General features: G+C 43.0%; 1 protein-coding gene across 1 annotated transcript; it reads right to left on the bottom strand.

Annotated features, from left to right (window-relative positions):
- Positions 1-2,116: 2,116 nt before the first annotated feature.
- LOC128701152 (protein BTG1) lies at positions 2,117-4,164 on the bottom strand. The gene has a single exon (XM_053794752.2). It carries the CDS (start codon positions 3,823-3,825, stop codon positions 3,079-3,081), a length of 747 nt encoding a protein of 248 aa, XP_053650727.1. The 5' UTR covers positions 3,826-4,164; the 3' UTR covers positions 2,117-3,078.
- Positions 4,165-16,332: the final 12,168 nt, after the last annotated feature.

Genomic DNA, 16,332 nt, shown 5'->3' with positions numbered 1-16,332 from the left:
ACTGGTTTGGTAATAGAGTTGTGGATGAGTGGAACAAACTCCCGAGTTGTGTAGTCTTAAAAATAGGTTAGATAAATACATGAGTGGGTGTGAGTTGGACCTGATTAGCTTGTGCTATTAGGTCAGGTGCCGTGTTCCTTCCTTAAGTGAATGCGACCTGACCCGACTAGATTGGGACATTGGCTTAAGCCGGTAGGAGGCTTGGACCTGTCTCGCATGGGCCAGTAGGCCTGCTGCAGTGTTCCTTCTTTATTATGTTATGTTCTTCAGCAGGTTTGATGGCCCATGCTAAGCAGGTCCCTCACCTACTGGCCCAAGCCAATCAGGTCCAAGTTAAATGAAGAAATGTGATTTAAGAAGAACATAAGAACGAAGGAACACTGCAGAAGGCCTACTGGCCCATGCGAGGCAGGTCCAAGTCTCCTACCGGCCAATGCACCCAACCTAGTCAGGTCAGGTCACATTGACTTAAGGGAGGAACACGGCAACCGACCTGGTAGCACAAGCTACCAGGTCGAATACTTTATACAAATTACTGGACATGGATTAATATTGCTAGCTATGCACTGCTAACCCTTACCTGTGCTTTGCATGGCTTTACGATCTCCGCCGCGCACATACAGGGCTACGATGGGAACTGAATTCATTACTCTTCCGAAGGCACATTTCGAACACCTTCCTGATATGTATATAATTTTATACGTCGGTATGAGACCTTTTTCAATATTCAATTATTTTCCACATATACTTTTCTTTCTAATTTGCCAGATGTTTTCTATCATTCTTTGAGCCACTCACGGTAGTCTTTTGAGACTATTCATTTTGGTAAATATTTTTCATTATGTCTATTAATCCTTTGTGTTTAATTAAAAGAAACTTGTAATAACCTCAGCTAAACTTATAATCACATTTTATAGTTTGTTTATATTGATACTCGTGTCACCACTGCTGGCAGTATTGAAGAAAATACAGACTTTAGAACTATGACGTGTAGTTAATTATAATTTTTGGGGAAACGCCAAACCTGCAGGGGTCATACAGCGCTTGGGAAATGTGAGGCAGTCATATGCGAGCCATGAGGAAGGTAGGTTTAAATTCCTTGAAGATAAAGACACTGTTCCTCTCTGGCAGGAAGGCCTTTATGAAGGTGGGGGGTGGGGGGTTAGAGAATTTTGTTGATGGGGAAGCGCAAAACCCACTGGGGTCGTGCAGCGCTTGGGGAATGGGAGATGAGGCTTAATCCGAGCAAATGGAGAGTAGCTCCACTTTCTCTGATCACGAGCCTTTCACCAGCATCAAGGCTCCACCACCACCACTGAAGTATCTAGAGAACTGCTGACCGAGCTCTAGACATCTATGATTATTTTTTCGACTATGTAGTTAAGGTTTTTCATAATCGATTTGAATTGAAATTATAACTACGATTTGTATACCAGATCTCAGTGGATCTTTTAGTTTACAAAGTATCTCTCAAAACATTTTGTTTATAAGAATTTTTTTTTTTAAATTCAACTTAAACAGCCAGAAGCCTACTCCAACTTGTGAGTAGCAACCGCAGTGTACAGCATCTTAGATCAAAGGGGGGAATCAGCTTTTAAAGGTTTAGAATATAAAATTATAGCCATTTTTCTTAAGTTCTCTGTATTTTCACTTCAATAATATTTTTCAAATAAATTGTACTCATATCACAAGGTATATGTTTCCACTCACCTGATAGCTAATATAAGAAAAAAAAATAATTTAACTGACTAGCAACTTAAAAATTAACACAGATTTGATATTTCAGTTCAACTTAAGTCAAAGTTGAGCTCCTCTAGCGGGAACAAGTCACATTAATACTAAGTCGCCCTAACAGCACGAAAACTTCACAATCACTTCGGGAAATAAATTATCTAATCACTTCACTAGCTTTTTTAAGAAAAAACTTGGAGGATTCGTCATATGTAAAAATAGGTCTCATCCATTTTTTGAGACAAACGTTACATTACTGGGAGCTCTTGTTTATATATGTGTATTATTATATATAATCAAGTTAACACAGCCTGTTGGAGCTTATGATCAAGCTTAACTTCACCACTGGGACCTCAACCAAGAGTAGTGAAGAAAAACCAAGGAGTTGAATGCATTGGACATTTTATTTATACTGTACAAAACGATTTTCTAGTAAAATTAGACGTTTTGTGGAACAAAATAGCTTTTTTTTTACAGGCATATATTACAAGATAAGCATGCACCAACAAGGAAAAATGTACACAATTGTATCACTACCCATGAATTGCTTAAAGCAAAAAAAATGTCGCTAAAGCTAAACATTGACGAACTGAGCTAGAACATTTTTCATAAAATGAAAATAAAATACTGCGACCGAATTAAATCACAGACACTTTAAAAACTTTGACTTTGTACCATCTGAAAAAGTTACATTTTTCAGTCATAGGGTGAACTGGGATATCTTGGCTGTGCCAGAGCCAGGCAGCCGCGGTTGTTATATCACAACTTAACTACCACGGCAGCCTAGACGAACGGCTGCTAGAGCCATCCGCTGCCCTCCACTCGTCCACTTGTTAGAGAAAGACAGGCTGCTTTAACCCCCCAGCTCGCCATGGTCGCAAAAGGTACACAAGCCCTGAACCACACCAGGGGACTTGGAATAGACGGAACCGATGCGATTCCTGGTCCCAAAGGGTGGTTCGTGCCCGGGCTAGTAGAACCACAGCTATGTGCTTAAGGGTTAGGTAAGTACGAGGAGGCATGCAATGGCCAGCATCAGAGCAGCAGTGATCTTCATCCCATGATGGATAACGTTGTCCCACTCGCGTCTACACGACCAAACACCCACAACACTTAATAGGTATATTATATTATATAATATAGCTCATTATATACATAAATATTAATGTTTACAAATAATCTTAGAATTTTTCCCGTTGTGATTGAGGGCGACGTCGGTCGTTCAGACGCTGGTCAAACAACCGAACCTTCATGGAGGCGGGTGGTATTCTGATCACTTGTTGGTCCCTGATTGTACTTTCAACTGTTGGCGTGGTTGAGATCACAAGAGTTGTCACGGAGTGGGGCTCAACTTGACACGAAGAGCCGGTCCATCTGTAGAGACCGCGCGTCCAGCCCTCCCCGAAGAGATTCCTTGCACTTGACCAGGTTAGCACCATCCTTTCCAATGATGAACATGCTTAAGTGCATGGCTGTCGCTGCTGCATGTTGCTGCTGCTGATGTTGCTGTTGGGTCGTCACAGGAGACAAGGGCGGGGAATGGTGGAGGGGGCTGGACACCACGACGGACTTGGACGGCGAGAAGTGATGGTGATGATGGTGGTGGTGATGGTGGGGATGCGTGACTTGTTGGAGATGATATGCAGGCAGGGCAGGTGGAGGTGTAGTCGCAGGCTGGGGCAGTGCCTTCGCCGGGGACTTGGTCTCGGTGGGAGGTGGGGAAGAGCACTTGTTGGGTACTTCTTCGTACAGGACACAGATAGACCCGTTCTCGCCGATCCGGTAGGCCACCTCCATTGGATCGACCCACATGGTGAGCTCAGAAGGAAAGAGAGATCTGAGGAAAGAGACAGCCAGGCCCATCATGAATCCCGCTCTGGCGATCAGTGGATCCAGGTTACCGTTGATTCTGATGCAGCGGTAGCCAGAACCCTTAACCGGTTTGTCGGGGAACCAGTGGTTGGTGTAGTGTCGGAGAAGAATATCACAAACATTTTCACGAAATTTCTCCAACTGCTTCTCTGTCAAACCGCTGTTATTAAGGCGCGCCAAATCGACTAAGAAATTGGCCGCCGATTTTATCTCTAATCTCATATTCGTTGAGACACTTGAGAGATCAACAGGTTGACGGCAAATATGGGCGAACCGTCATAAAACACTTGAGTAATAAGTCTTGGTCGTGATGCTTCAGCTGACCAACAGACGGGGGACTAGTATATCTGGCACTTGTCGACACAGCCTGGGTAAAGGAGGATGGCTCTTATATTCTTTGGTATTGGCCGTCGTTACACTGACTAATAGGATGATATACCTAGTAACATCACAGTCTGTATCTGTCCTTGGACGGGGGATACTAAGGAGTGCGGGTCACGCTACTCGGCACATCCTCCTCCTTTCGTGTCTCTCTCCTGACTGAAGCTCTGGACCGAGTGAGCTTGTTGTTGTTGGCTTTCACCGAGTGACGTCACTGCATCAACGAGCCAATCAGCGCGCGCGGGCTGCCGTTTCCCGTCACGTGACCCGTCCTGGTAGCCATTTTCTAAACAAAGAACGGCTTCTCGCTCAAACATGGACGCCAAGCCAGGGTTCTAACAAAGAGTGATACTGACGCCTAAGCACCCCAGGATACGCCCAAACTGACAAAAAACTACCTCACTCTGCTGAAAGTATTCCTCCAGACAATCTAACATAGAGTTTCAGCGCAAATACAGCCTCCAGATCCCTCCGTGTGATTCAACTATCGACACATGAAGTTGAGTTTCACTAGAAAGCTGGAATGGCCTGACTTTGAGCCTGTTTGTGAAGGAAACTCCAACGTTATCCTCGTCAGAGACAACGTGGCACTTCAATGCCGCAGAATATTCATTAAATTCGAACTTGACTGGCGTTTTTTAAACAATGATATTTCTAGTTGCCCTGATGAATTTGCATATCTGTAATTGGACGTACAGCTGTGAGAGTTCCCCTTAACATTTAATATCATCGTTGATGATGGACTCCCGGGCTTCCTTCATCAACATACATCAACACACATTGCTAAACCAGGAAGTCTTAACATATTGGTACACTTCAGAGCGCTGGAACCCACACTAAACAGGTTTAGATGTATAACTGTAGTTGAGCAACCAATGTGTCCACTGAGTCGTCTTTACGTTGAGTTTTATAAGAATGATGAACAGAGCAAGTTTTGACTTTAGTGAAACCTGATGAAGTTCTACGCAGTGAAACCTGATAAAGCTCTACGCAGTGAAACCTGATAAAGCTCTACACAGTGAAACCTGATAAAGCTCCATCCAGAGCGAAATGTAGTCTCAAGAGAAATGAACATTGCAGTAGGTCTAACTCCCGATCAGTTTGTTTTTTCACTTGCGTGGCTGTCCAGCCCCATCTCTCTCCTTCATATCCATACACTGTACATATGTGAACATTAAAATGGTACTGTACATATGTATCAATGGGGTATCATGATGCTGGTTTCTTATGTTCTTATGGTGTAGGGCTCTTGATATGAGGAACTGGAGCCATTCTCCCCCTTCCCTGGATAGGTTCAGATAATGAGAATGCCAACAGCAGCAAGATGTGTGGGGAAAAAGGAGCGTGTTCAGCACTGAGGATGTTTAATTAGGAGACGTTTCGCCCCCTCAGGATTGAACCTCGTTAACTCAACTTCCCCAGGATTGAACCTCGTTACCTCAACTTCCCCAGGATTGAACCTCGTTACCTCAACTTACCCAGGATTGAATCTCGTTACCTCAACTCCAGGATTACACCTCGTTACCTCAACTTCTCCAAGATTGAACCTCGTTACCTCAACTTACCCAGGACTGAACCTCGTTACCTCAACTTCCCCAGGACAACCTCGTTACCTTAACTTCCCCAGGATTGAACCTCGTTACCTCAACTTCCCCAGGATTGAACCTCGTTACCTCAACTTCTCCAGGACTGAACCTCGTTACCTCAACTTCCCCAGGATTGAACCTCGTTACCTCAACTTTCCCAGGATTGAACCTCGTTACCTCAACTTCCCCAGGACTGAACCTCGTTACCTCAACTTCCCCAGGATTGAATCTCGTTACCTCAACTTCCCCAGGATTGAACCTCATTACCTCAACTTCCCCAGAATTGAACCTCGTTACCTCAACTTCTCCAGGACTGAACCTCGTTACCCCAACTTCCCCAGGATTGAACCTCGTTACCTCAACTTCCCCAGGATTGAACCTCGTTACCTCAACTTCCCCAGGATTGAACCTCGTTACCTCAACCTCCCCAGAATTGAACCTCGTTACCCCAACTCAACGAATCTCAGCATGGTCTTACAAAGGGGCGTTCCTGCCTTACGAATTTATTAACTTTGTTCACTAAGGTATTTGAGGAGGTAGATCATGGTAATGAATATGATATTGTGTATATGGACTTCAGTAAGGCTTTTGACAGGGTCCCACATCAGAGATTATTGAGGAAAATTAAGGCACACGGAATAGGAGAATTTTTTTCCTGGATAGAGGTATGGTTGACAAATAGGCAGCAGAGAGTTTGCATAAATGGGGAGAAATCAGAGTGGGGAAGCGTCACGAGTGGTGTTCCACAGGGGTCAGTGTTGGGCCCCCTGCTATTCACAATCTACATAAACGACATAGATGAGGGCATAAAGAGCGACATACGCAAGTTTGCCGATGACACCAAAATTGGCCGTCGAATTCATTCTGACGAGGACATTAGAGCACTCCAGGAAGATTTGAATAGACTGATGCAGTTGTCGGAGAAGTGGCAGATGCAGTTTAATATAGACAAATGCAGAGTTCTAAATGTTGGACAGGACAATAACCATGCCACATATAAACTAAATAATGTCGATCTTAATATTACGGATTGCGAAAAAGATTTAGGAGTTCTGGTTAGCAGTAATCTGAAACCAAGACAACAGTGCATAAGTGTTCGCAATAAAGCTAATAGAATCCTTGGCTTCATATCAAGAAGCATAAATAATAGGAGTCCTCAGGTTGTTCTTCAACTCTGTGTATACTTGGTTAGGCCTCATTTAGATTATGCTGCACAGTTTTGTTCACCGTATTACAGAATGGATTTATAAATGCTCTGGAAAACGTACAGAGGATGACAAAGTTGATCCCATGTTTCAGAAACCTTCCCTGTGAGGATAGACTGAGGGCCCTGAATCTGCACACTCTAGAGAGGTGTAGAATTAGGGGGGATATGATTGAGGTGTATAAATGGAAGACAGGAATAAATAAAAGGGATGTAAATAACGTGCTGAAAATATTTAGCCTAGACAGGACTCGCAGCAATGGTTTCAAGTTGGAAAAATTCAGATTCAGGAAGGATATAGGAAAGCACTGGTATGGTAATAGAGTTCTGGATGAGTGGAACAAACTCCCAAGTACAGTTACTGAGGCTAAAACGTTGTGTAGTTTTAAAAATAGGTTAGATAAATACATGAGTGGGTGTGGGTGGGTGTGAGTTGGACCTGTTTAGCTTATGCTGCTAAGTCATTTGCCGTGTTCCTCCTTTATGTTCTTAACTCAGGATTGAACCTCGTTGCCTCAGCCCCCCAGGATTGAACCCCGTTACCTAAACTTCCCCAGGATTGAACCTTATTACCTCTCTTTCGCAGGATTGAACTTCATTACCTCAACGTCCCCAGGATTGAACCTCGTCACCTCAACTTCCCCAGAATTAAACCTTGTTACCTCGACTTCCTCAGAATTGAACCTCGTTGTCTCTCCCCTTCCCTAGATGCCATATGGCCCCTTACGGGCTTAGTGCTTCCCCACAAATATAATGTAACAATAACGTAAATAATACAAGTACATGAGGGTTTCCAGAATATTTTAAAGCACACATACAATGTCTCAGCTTAGTCCCAGCTTTATGCTGGCTCTTGGAAGCTAAAAGCTACTGACTCAGCTACTGTTACCATTTATCATCCATCTAACTATCTCAGACTATTTATACCTCAATTTACATGAGAATAATGGCATTATTTCCCGGTGTGGCCAGTCTCTGGCCAAGACAGCAGCTCATCTTTTGCAAGCTCAAGCTTATGTTATTATTTATAAGCTGAGAAGGGCCTCATACGAAAAGCGTTTCTTTGTTTATGTTTAGGAAGGCAGACGTCGCTGAGTAGCCGACCCTCACCAGTACGCTGTCGCTGATAGCCACCCCAGCGTCACGGAAACCGCGCCGCGCATGCCAGACGTACGACGACTACGCTCCTGGCGAAATTTACCTCCTGTGCGATTAGAAACGCACATTGATCCATAACGTATATTGAAAATACATAATATAATGAATATAAATACTTCAAAGTCTCTCCTTTCTCCATGTAACAAGTATTTTAGCTAGAGTATTTAGTGTAGATCATCGTACATCGACACGCTGTCTGGTGTTGCCATATAAGGCAGTTTGAACACCAGTGAGAGGCATTGTTAAATACAATTTCATTGTATTACTTCGTACATTTATAAATTCTGTGATCTAGATGATACAAACTTTAGTATTTTTCGAATTAAACTTTAATAGTGTCCAGTAACTTTAATACTTTTGTGTGTGTGTACTTTTGGTACAAAATTATTAATTTTTACATAAATGAAAAATATATCTTTAAGCGTATAAGAGAAAATTTAAGGAAAGACTTAATTTTAAATGAGTTCTTGCTAACTGGCATATATATATATATATATTATATATATATGAACATTAAAATGGTATATATATATATATATATATATATATATATATATATATATATATATATATATATATATTATAATATATATATGAACATTAAAATGGTATATATATATATATATATATATATATATATATATATATATATATATATATATATATATATATTATATATATATATATATATATATATAATCTGCACAATCCAGGGCAACATGGGTTCAGGGCAGGTCGCTCCTGCCTCTCACAACTACTGGATCACTATGACATGGTCTTGGATGCACTGGAAGAAAATCAGAATGCAGATGTAATATACACAGACTTTGCAAAAGCATTTGACAAATGCGATCATGGCGTAATAGCCCATAAAATACGTGCTAAATGAATAACTGGGAAAGTGGGGAGATGGATCTTCAACTTTCTAACAAATCGAACACAAAGAGTAGTGGTCAACAGAGTTAAATCGGAGGCTGCCATAGTGAAGAGCTCTGCTCCACAAGGCACAGTACTCGCCCCCATCTTATTCCTTATCCTCATATCAGACATAAACAGAGATATACACCACAGCACCGTATCATCCTTTGCGGATGATACTAGGATCTGCATGAGGCTGTCATCTGCTGAGGACGCGGTTAACCTCCAAGAAGATATAAACAAAGTTTTCCAGTGGGCAACGGTAAACAATATGATGTTCAATGAGGACAAATTCCAACTACTCCGTTATGGAAAACTGGAGGAGATAATAACTAGAACAGAGTATACTACTGACTCCGGCCATATAATAGAGCGGAAAAATAATGTAAGGGACCTGGGAGTAGTAATGTCTGAGGATCTCACTTTCAAGGATCACAACAGTGCCACGATCGCACGTGCAAAGAAAATGATAGGATGGATAATGAGAACTTTCAAAACGAGAGATGCCAAGCCCATGATGATCCTTTTCATATCACTTGTTCTCTCTAGGCGGGAGAGATATATCATAATCTACACTTGGAAAATCTTGGAAGGAATGGTCCCAAATCTGCACACAGAAATCACTCCCTACGAAAGTAAAAGACTGGGCAGGCGATGCAAAATGCCCCCAATAAAAAGTAGGGGCGCCATTGGTACACTAAGGGAAAACACCATAAGTGTCCGGGGCCCAAAACTGATCAACAGCCTCCCATCAAGCATTAGGGGAATTGCCCCTGGCTGCCTTCAAGAGAGAGCTGGACAGATACCTAAAGTCAGTGCCGGATCAGCCGGGCTGTGGCTCGTACGTTGGATGCGTGCGGCCAACAGTAGCAGCCTAGATGATCAGGCCCTGACCCATCGGGAGGCCTGGTCGTGGACCTTGCCGCGGGGGCGTTGATCCCCTGAATAACCTCCAGGTAACACATGCCAACCAGTTCATAGTGTCACCACACTGAGAAAACTTCCTCTCATTGCACCTGTTGCTACTCTTGCAACATTACATAGCTCCTGATGACGCACTGAGACTTCTGAAAGATCTTGAGATGAAGATGTCTGTCTACCGTGGCTTGTCTTGCAGTGTTAAGATCGCCTGTCCGTGATTTTATTGATAATATATGTATATATTATATATGTATTATATAATAGAGAGAGAGAGAGAGAGAGATTCTCTGTCCATTATATATATCTCTCTCTCTCTCTCTGCGTCTGGCTACATGTTTAATGTTGTGTTGGTATATACGCAGTTGCGTCTAGTACGCCCTACTCCTCCCCTTTTGTGGAAAAAAAATAAAAACAAAAACACAATAGATCATATTTTAGACGCAAATACGGACCTTCTGGTACGTGACAATTGTACGCCTTCACCCCTCCTCCCACACCTTGAACATTTACAGCCATTTATCATTTATATGATTCCCAGTAAAGTAATGCATGCTTGAAACTTGAACTTTACACGCCATTTAGTTCTTGCAAAACGTCTCTCTCTCATTTATTGCGTTGTGACGCAAATTCAAGAGGGATGTTGGAAGTCGAAGTCAGAGCCGCGTAAGCGTTCGGATACGACGGGTTAGCAACAGCCAGAGCTGAATCGAAGACAGCGTTGCCAAGTGTGCAGTATCGAGCGTGAGCTGGTGATATTGTGGGTGACTTATTGATTTATGAGAGGCTCTGCCAATTCAGAGACCCCCTCGTAATGCTTCTATTGTCCTTAAGAATCGAGGAGGGTCGGGAGTATTGATCAGAACAGCCATGGGAACTGCACACAAACACATGGGTGTGGAAGTATTGGCACACATGCTTAACCCTTCAGTTTGTTGTTGAGGTCAGACCAGTACTCCACCACCAGAGAAATTTATATTATTTAACGACTTAAAAGACGATATATTCGTCTCTCTTGGTTGAGATTGAAGAAAGTTGACTTGGGTGCGTTGGGGGAATAATAAGAGCAAGTTTGCAAGTAATGGTATCGTTGCTGGTGTACGTTAATTATTCAACTGAGTGAAGCCTTGAGATACGTATCTCTCTCTCTCTCTCTCTCTCTCTCTCTCTCTCTCTCTCTCTCTCTCTCTCTCTCTCTCTCTCTCTCTCTCTCTCTCTCTCTCTCTCCTCTCCTCTCCTCTCCTCTCCTCTCTCTGAATCTACTTTTTTCTCCCCTATTTTTTATTCTCTCGCTGTTTCGCTCTCTCCCGTAGCTGGGTTGTTAGCGCACTCAGCTCTCACACTGAGGTCTGTGGTTCGATCCCCGGTATGGGTGGGAACAGTAGGATGTGTTTTCTTAAGACACATATTGTCCATGTTCACCTAGCAGTAAAATAGGTACCTAGGTGTTAGTCGACTGGTACAGGTCGCATCCTGGGGACAAAATTAACCTAATTTGCCCGAAATGTTCCGCATAAAAAACGGCTTTCTATATGGAATGGTCCCAAATCTGCACACAGAAATCACTCCCTACGAAAGTAAAAGACTGGGCAGGCGATGCAAAATGCCCCCAATAAAAAGTAGGGGCGCCATTGGTACACTAAGGGAAAACACCATAAGTGTCCGGGGCCCAAAACTGTTCAACAGCCTCCCATCAAGCATTAGGGGGAATTGCCAATAAGCCCCTGGCTGCCCCTGGCTGCCCAATGAAAATAAGTCACTCTGACTGACTTTTTTGGGTTATCCCAGGTTCTCTACACATATGCTGCTATGTATGATAATTTATGTAACTGTATTTGTGTATACCTGAATAAACTTACTTATTCAAGAGAGAGCTGGACAGATACGTAAAGTCAGTGCCGGATCAGCCGGGCTGTGGCTCGTACGTTGGACTGCGTGCGGCCAGCAGTAACAGCCTAGTTGATCAGGCCCTAATCCATCGGGAGGCCTGGTCATGGACCGGGCCGCGGGGGCGTTGATCCCCGGAATAACCTCCAGGTAACCAGGTAATCTTTCCACCCGTACCGAGGATCGAACCACGGACCTCAATGAGTGAACTGAGTGCGCTACCAACCGAGCTACAGGACGATGATAACGAAGTTAACTCATACGAACATAGATTTAGAGCCCTGAACCTACGATCCTTTGAAAGAAGAATAAGGGGAGATAAGCACGGGCAGTAAGCCTGCCGCAGTCTTTAGAAGAAAGAAAGATTTTGTTCGGATTTTTAACCCCAGAGGGTTAGCCACCCAGGATAACCCAAGAAAGTCATTGCGTCATCGAGGACTGTCTAACTTATTTCCATTGGGGTCCTTAATCTTGTCCCCCAGGATGCGACCCACACCAGTCGACTAACACCCAGGTACCTATTTGCTGCTAGGTGAACAGGACAATAGGTGTAAGGAAACGTGTCGGAATTTCCACCCGCCGGGAATCGAACCCGGGCCCTCCGTGTGTGAAGCGGGAGCTTTAGCCACGAGACCATGTATTTTTGTTCCTAAATATGCAAATGGAATGAAGGAAATATAGATTGGTGCTGAGGATATGTAACCTGAGTGTACTTGAAGTGGAATGATCTGGACGAAGAGGTAATGGAGGCAGGCGAAATACAGAGTTTTAAGAATAAATGTGACAAGGTGCACGAGGGCTAAGAGGGAGGAAACCTAGCAGATGACACACAGGACCAGCAGCTGAGACTCAACCTAGCTGTCATACCGGTCTCTCTCTCTCTCTCTCTCTCTCTCTCTCTCTCTTTTTTTACACAGGGTTTGACAAGGTTAAGGATCCCTAAGTTTATTGACAAGCTATTTACAGGTTAAGGATTCCTAACTTTATTGGCAAGCTAAGAGCTGTTACCTACATCAGCTCATTTGAAAGCATTTTTATTGTTATGAGACATACAAGTAGGGAACAGGATGAAGTTGGAGCCATCTGTGGGCCAGCATTTTCATTTGATCAACTGACTTTATCTCGTTGACATCATTATGCTGTACGAATGTGTTCCATACTCGAGTCATCCTGGGTATGTATGATCTCAGATGGAGTGATGTTCTGGAGAAGGGTACAGCCAGAGTGAAGTTGCTGCTTTCTGCCCGTCTTGTGGCATGAAAGCTTGTTTCACGCTGTCCTCGAAGTGGATCCAAGTGTGGTATTTTGACAATATTGGCCTTGTACATAAAAGTAAGGCCACCCACATCCCTCCTATGTTGAAGGCTCTGCTGAAATGACAGATCTATCCAGGATGGGTCCAGGCGAGAGATGAGACGTCTTGCTCTGTTCTCTACTCTGTCAAGCAGTCGCAGATGAGAGGGGGGGGGGCAGGCAAACCAAGAAAGTGGAACATACTCAAGGTGTGAGCGTACTTGTGCCTCGTACAGAATCTTGCAACCCCTACTGTCAAGCAGATGGGAGATACGGCGAAGTGCTGTAAGCTTCCTGGCTGCCTTGTTTGCAAGATTTACAACATGGTTCTTCATGGTTAGTTTGGAGTCAAATTTCACCCCAAGGATATCAACTTCTTCTCCAGGTGCCAACATCCTCCCATTCATCCTTACTACTGCCCCAGCATTACCATCGTGGTGCCTAGAGACGATCATCATTTGCGTTTTCTCAGGTGCAAATGTTACTTGCCATCTATTTCCCCAAGCTGATACAGCTCTCAGCTGGTGATTGATGTAGCTTAGAGCAGCTGGCATTTCTTCTCTTGGATAAGTGAATGTCAGTGTACAGTCGTCTGCATATGCATGTGATTCTGGGATGAGATGAAGAAGGTCGTTGAAGTAGACATTCCATAACAATGGACCCAGCACGCTTCCTTGTGGAACACTTGCCCCAATAGGATGTCTCTCTCTCTCTCTCTCTCGCACACCAGGAGCTATGACTCGGGGCCAGGAGCTATGATTCGACCCCTGCAACCACATATACGTGAGTACATATAGGTAAGTACACACACACACTTGTCCTGGCTACTGTTGTAGCTCTGTTTTCATTTTCTCACTATCTAGTGCATTTATCCTACATTGTTTTCCGCCTCTCCTATTTTTGTATCTTACCAAGAATCTACTGGCCGGGGTGCAACTGCTCTTGTTGTCACCTCAGTTGATGAATATTGCAACCATATTGAGCTATATATAAGTATTAAACAACTAGGGTTCATTTCAAGCTGAATTGGTTGCCATCCAAATGGCTCTAAAGATAACTTATGATACTGAGCGTGACACTTTGATTATTACTGATTCCATGTCATCACTGAAGGCACCTGACTAGCATGACTCAAACCTGCTCATTGGAGAAGCCAGTTATAGATATCTGAGCGAAATGAATTAATGTACAGTTCTTGTAGATTCCATCTCGCTTTGAATTACTGTATGATAAGAGATGATAAATTGGTCGAAGAATTAACAGGAGAGAATTAATGAATCTGTATCACAGGAATGAAGTCAGAAGCCTGAGTAGATGTATAGCTCACTATGCTAACATGGACGTCGATAAGTACATTTGAGGAGCAACTTCCAATGTAAATAGACTGACTATTGATGTTGCCAGGCTGAGGCTTGGTTTTAAGTATTTCTGACAGTTTGACATGCACACAGATGATGATCAAGTTAAATGTAATGTGATGAGCCTCACAGCAACCTTGTATATATATGCTTCATTGTCCATTTACTGAGGAATATAGTGATATGTCAAGGTATGTAATAACGAAAACAAGATATCAGGTATTTTGAGCAAGTATCCTAAATGTGCTTGAAACAGATGAAATATAAATCTTAAATACATATCCAAAAAGTACTTATGTTAACCCCTTTTGGCAGAGACGTCGCTAGGGTTGGTGTCCCTCAGGGCGGCATCTTTGGTGTCACTCCTATGAAATCCAAGGACGAGGAAATGGGGGTAGTAAACTTCAGTTACATCATCACTACTGCATGACCAGTGACTAATGTTTAGCAATGAGAACGTTTAATGGCCGTAAACCAAACTTTATTAATGATAATCGTAGTAATATTGAGGAAACATAAACTCAAATACCACTTTGAGTACAGGCAACAGATCCTACATTTATTCGTCTTCAATAATGAAAAAAAAAAATGAAAAAATAAAGAAAAAGACTAGTTCTGATTTAACCTTGAGTAAAGGTAACATCTCATTGAATCTGATCTTACATTTCCTTGCCTTCAATCCTGCAAAATCATCTATCATATCAAAATCAATGATTTTCCCTATATAGGCCCATCTGTACTCTGTAATCATATAATAGGCTATATAGAAACGAAGGATTTTTCTCTTATGTTGCTGCGGCACTGCTTTGTGCATTAGTGTCACCTTTAGAGGCTCTATGGTGTCACCCCCTAAATTGTCACCCGGAGCGGCCCACCTCCCTTACGACGCCACTGCCTCGTAGGCCCTTTATATATCCACATGTCTTGCGCTACCACAGGATGGCTCTGGGGTGCACAATAAACTAGCTATATCGGTGGCAAAATCTAAAACATGTATTTTTTATTTCCATACTTTACCTCTGTGTCTGCACACCGCATCTGTGGATGAACCAGATGAACCATCGACTGTTTCTTGGCTATGAATTTATGAACCCCACTACACTGCATTCGTTGGATATTCATCCAGTTTCCTTTCACACTAGAATGTTGAATGTTCTGAGCGTAGTTCTTCAGCAGTCACTACGCGAGGTTACCTCTGGATTGCCACTGGAGCAGAGCTGTGCTCTTGGTGTTTCGTGGCCCGTGTTTACGCTATCATAAAATACTATTATATCTTATTTGTGCTTACAGAGGTCGATTTTTAGTTTTTTTTTTTTTTAACTTGCCGTGACCAGTTTCACTTCTAGCCTCGTGCACTCTTGTCATACTCATTCTCAAATCTGTGTATGGAACCTGCCTCCTCCATTTCTTCATCCTGAGATTGAAGAAATATTGTTTGTAATCTTTGAGGCAGAGTCGTATCAAATTTACAGTTGTGCCCCTGTGTTCCCATTTCCTGCTCCTTAAACAGTCTGAGTCCTCCCGTGTATCTTGTGTCGTAATCATGTCTTCTCTGGGCCTTCTAGCCTTTAATGTCATCAGGTTCAGTTCCTTTGGCGTGAGAGAGAGAGAGAGAGAGAGAGAGAGAGAGAGAGAGAGAGAGAGAGAGAGAGAGAGAGAGAGAGAGACACACACACACACACACACACACACACACACACACACACACACACACACACACACACACACACACACACACACACACACACACACACACACACACAGGCAGGGTGTGATGAGTGAGAGTAAATGTTGGAGATTTTGTGAGGTAGTAGACCCCAGTTAGCCTTGGCCAGCTCACACGTTACTTACAGTTGGTAGTCACTTCATGATCACCTCCCCTCCAGTCCATATTAATTCTCTGTAGAACCTCTAGGTAAACGTCGATTTCTGATTTATGATTTTAAGCAAATTTTTCACTGTACTTAGGATAGACTGTCGTCTACATGTAAATTTATCCACATTAATGTTTACAAAAGTGACAAGT

Source organism: Cherax quadricarinatus, chromosome 73 (assembly GCF_038502225.1).
Source record: "Cherax quadricarinatus isolate ZL_2023a chromosome 73, ASM3850222v1, whole genome shotgun sequence".
Taxonomy (NCBI): Eukaryota; Metazoa; Arthropoda; class Malacostraca; order Decapoda; family Parastacidae; genus Cherax; species Cherax quadricarinatus.
This window is presented reverse-complemented; position numbering and strand designations above follow the sequence as displayed.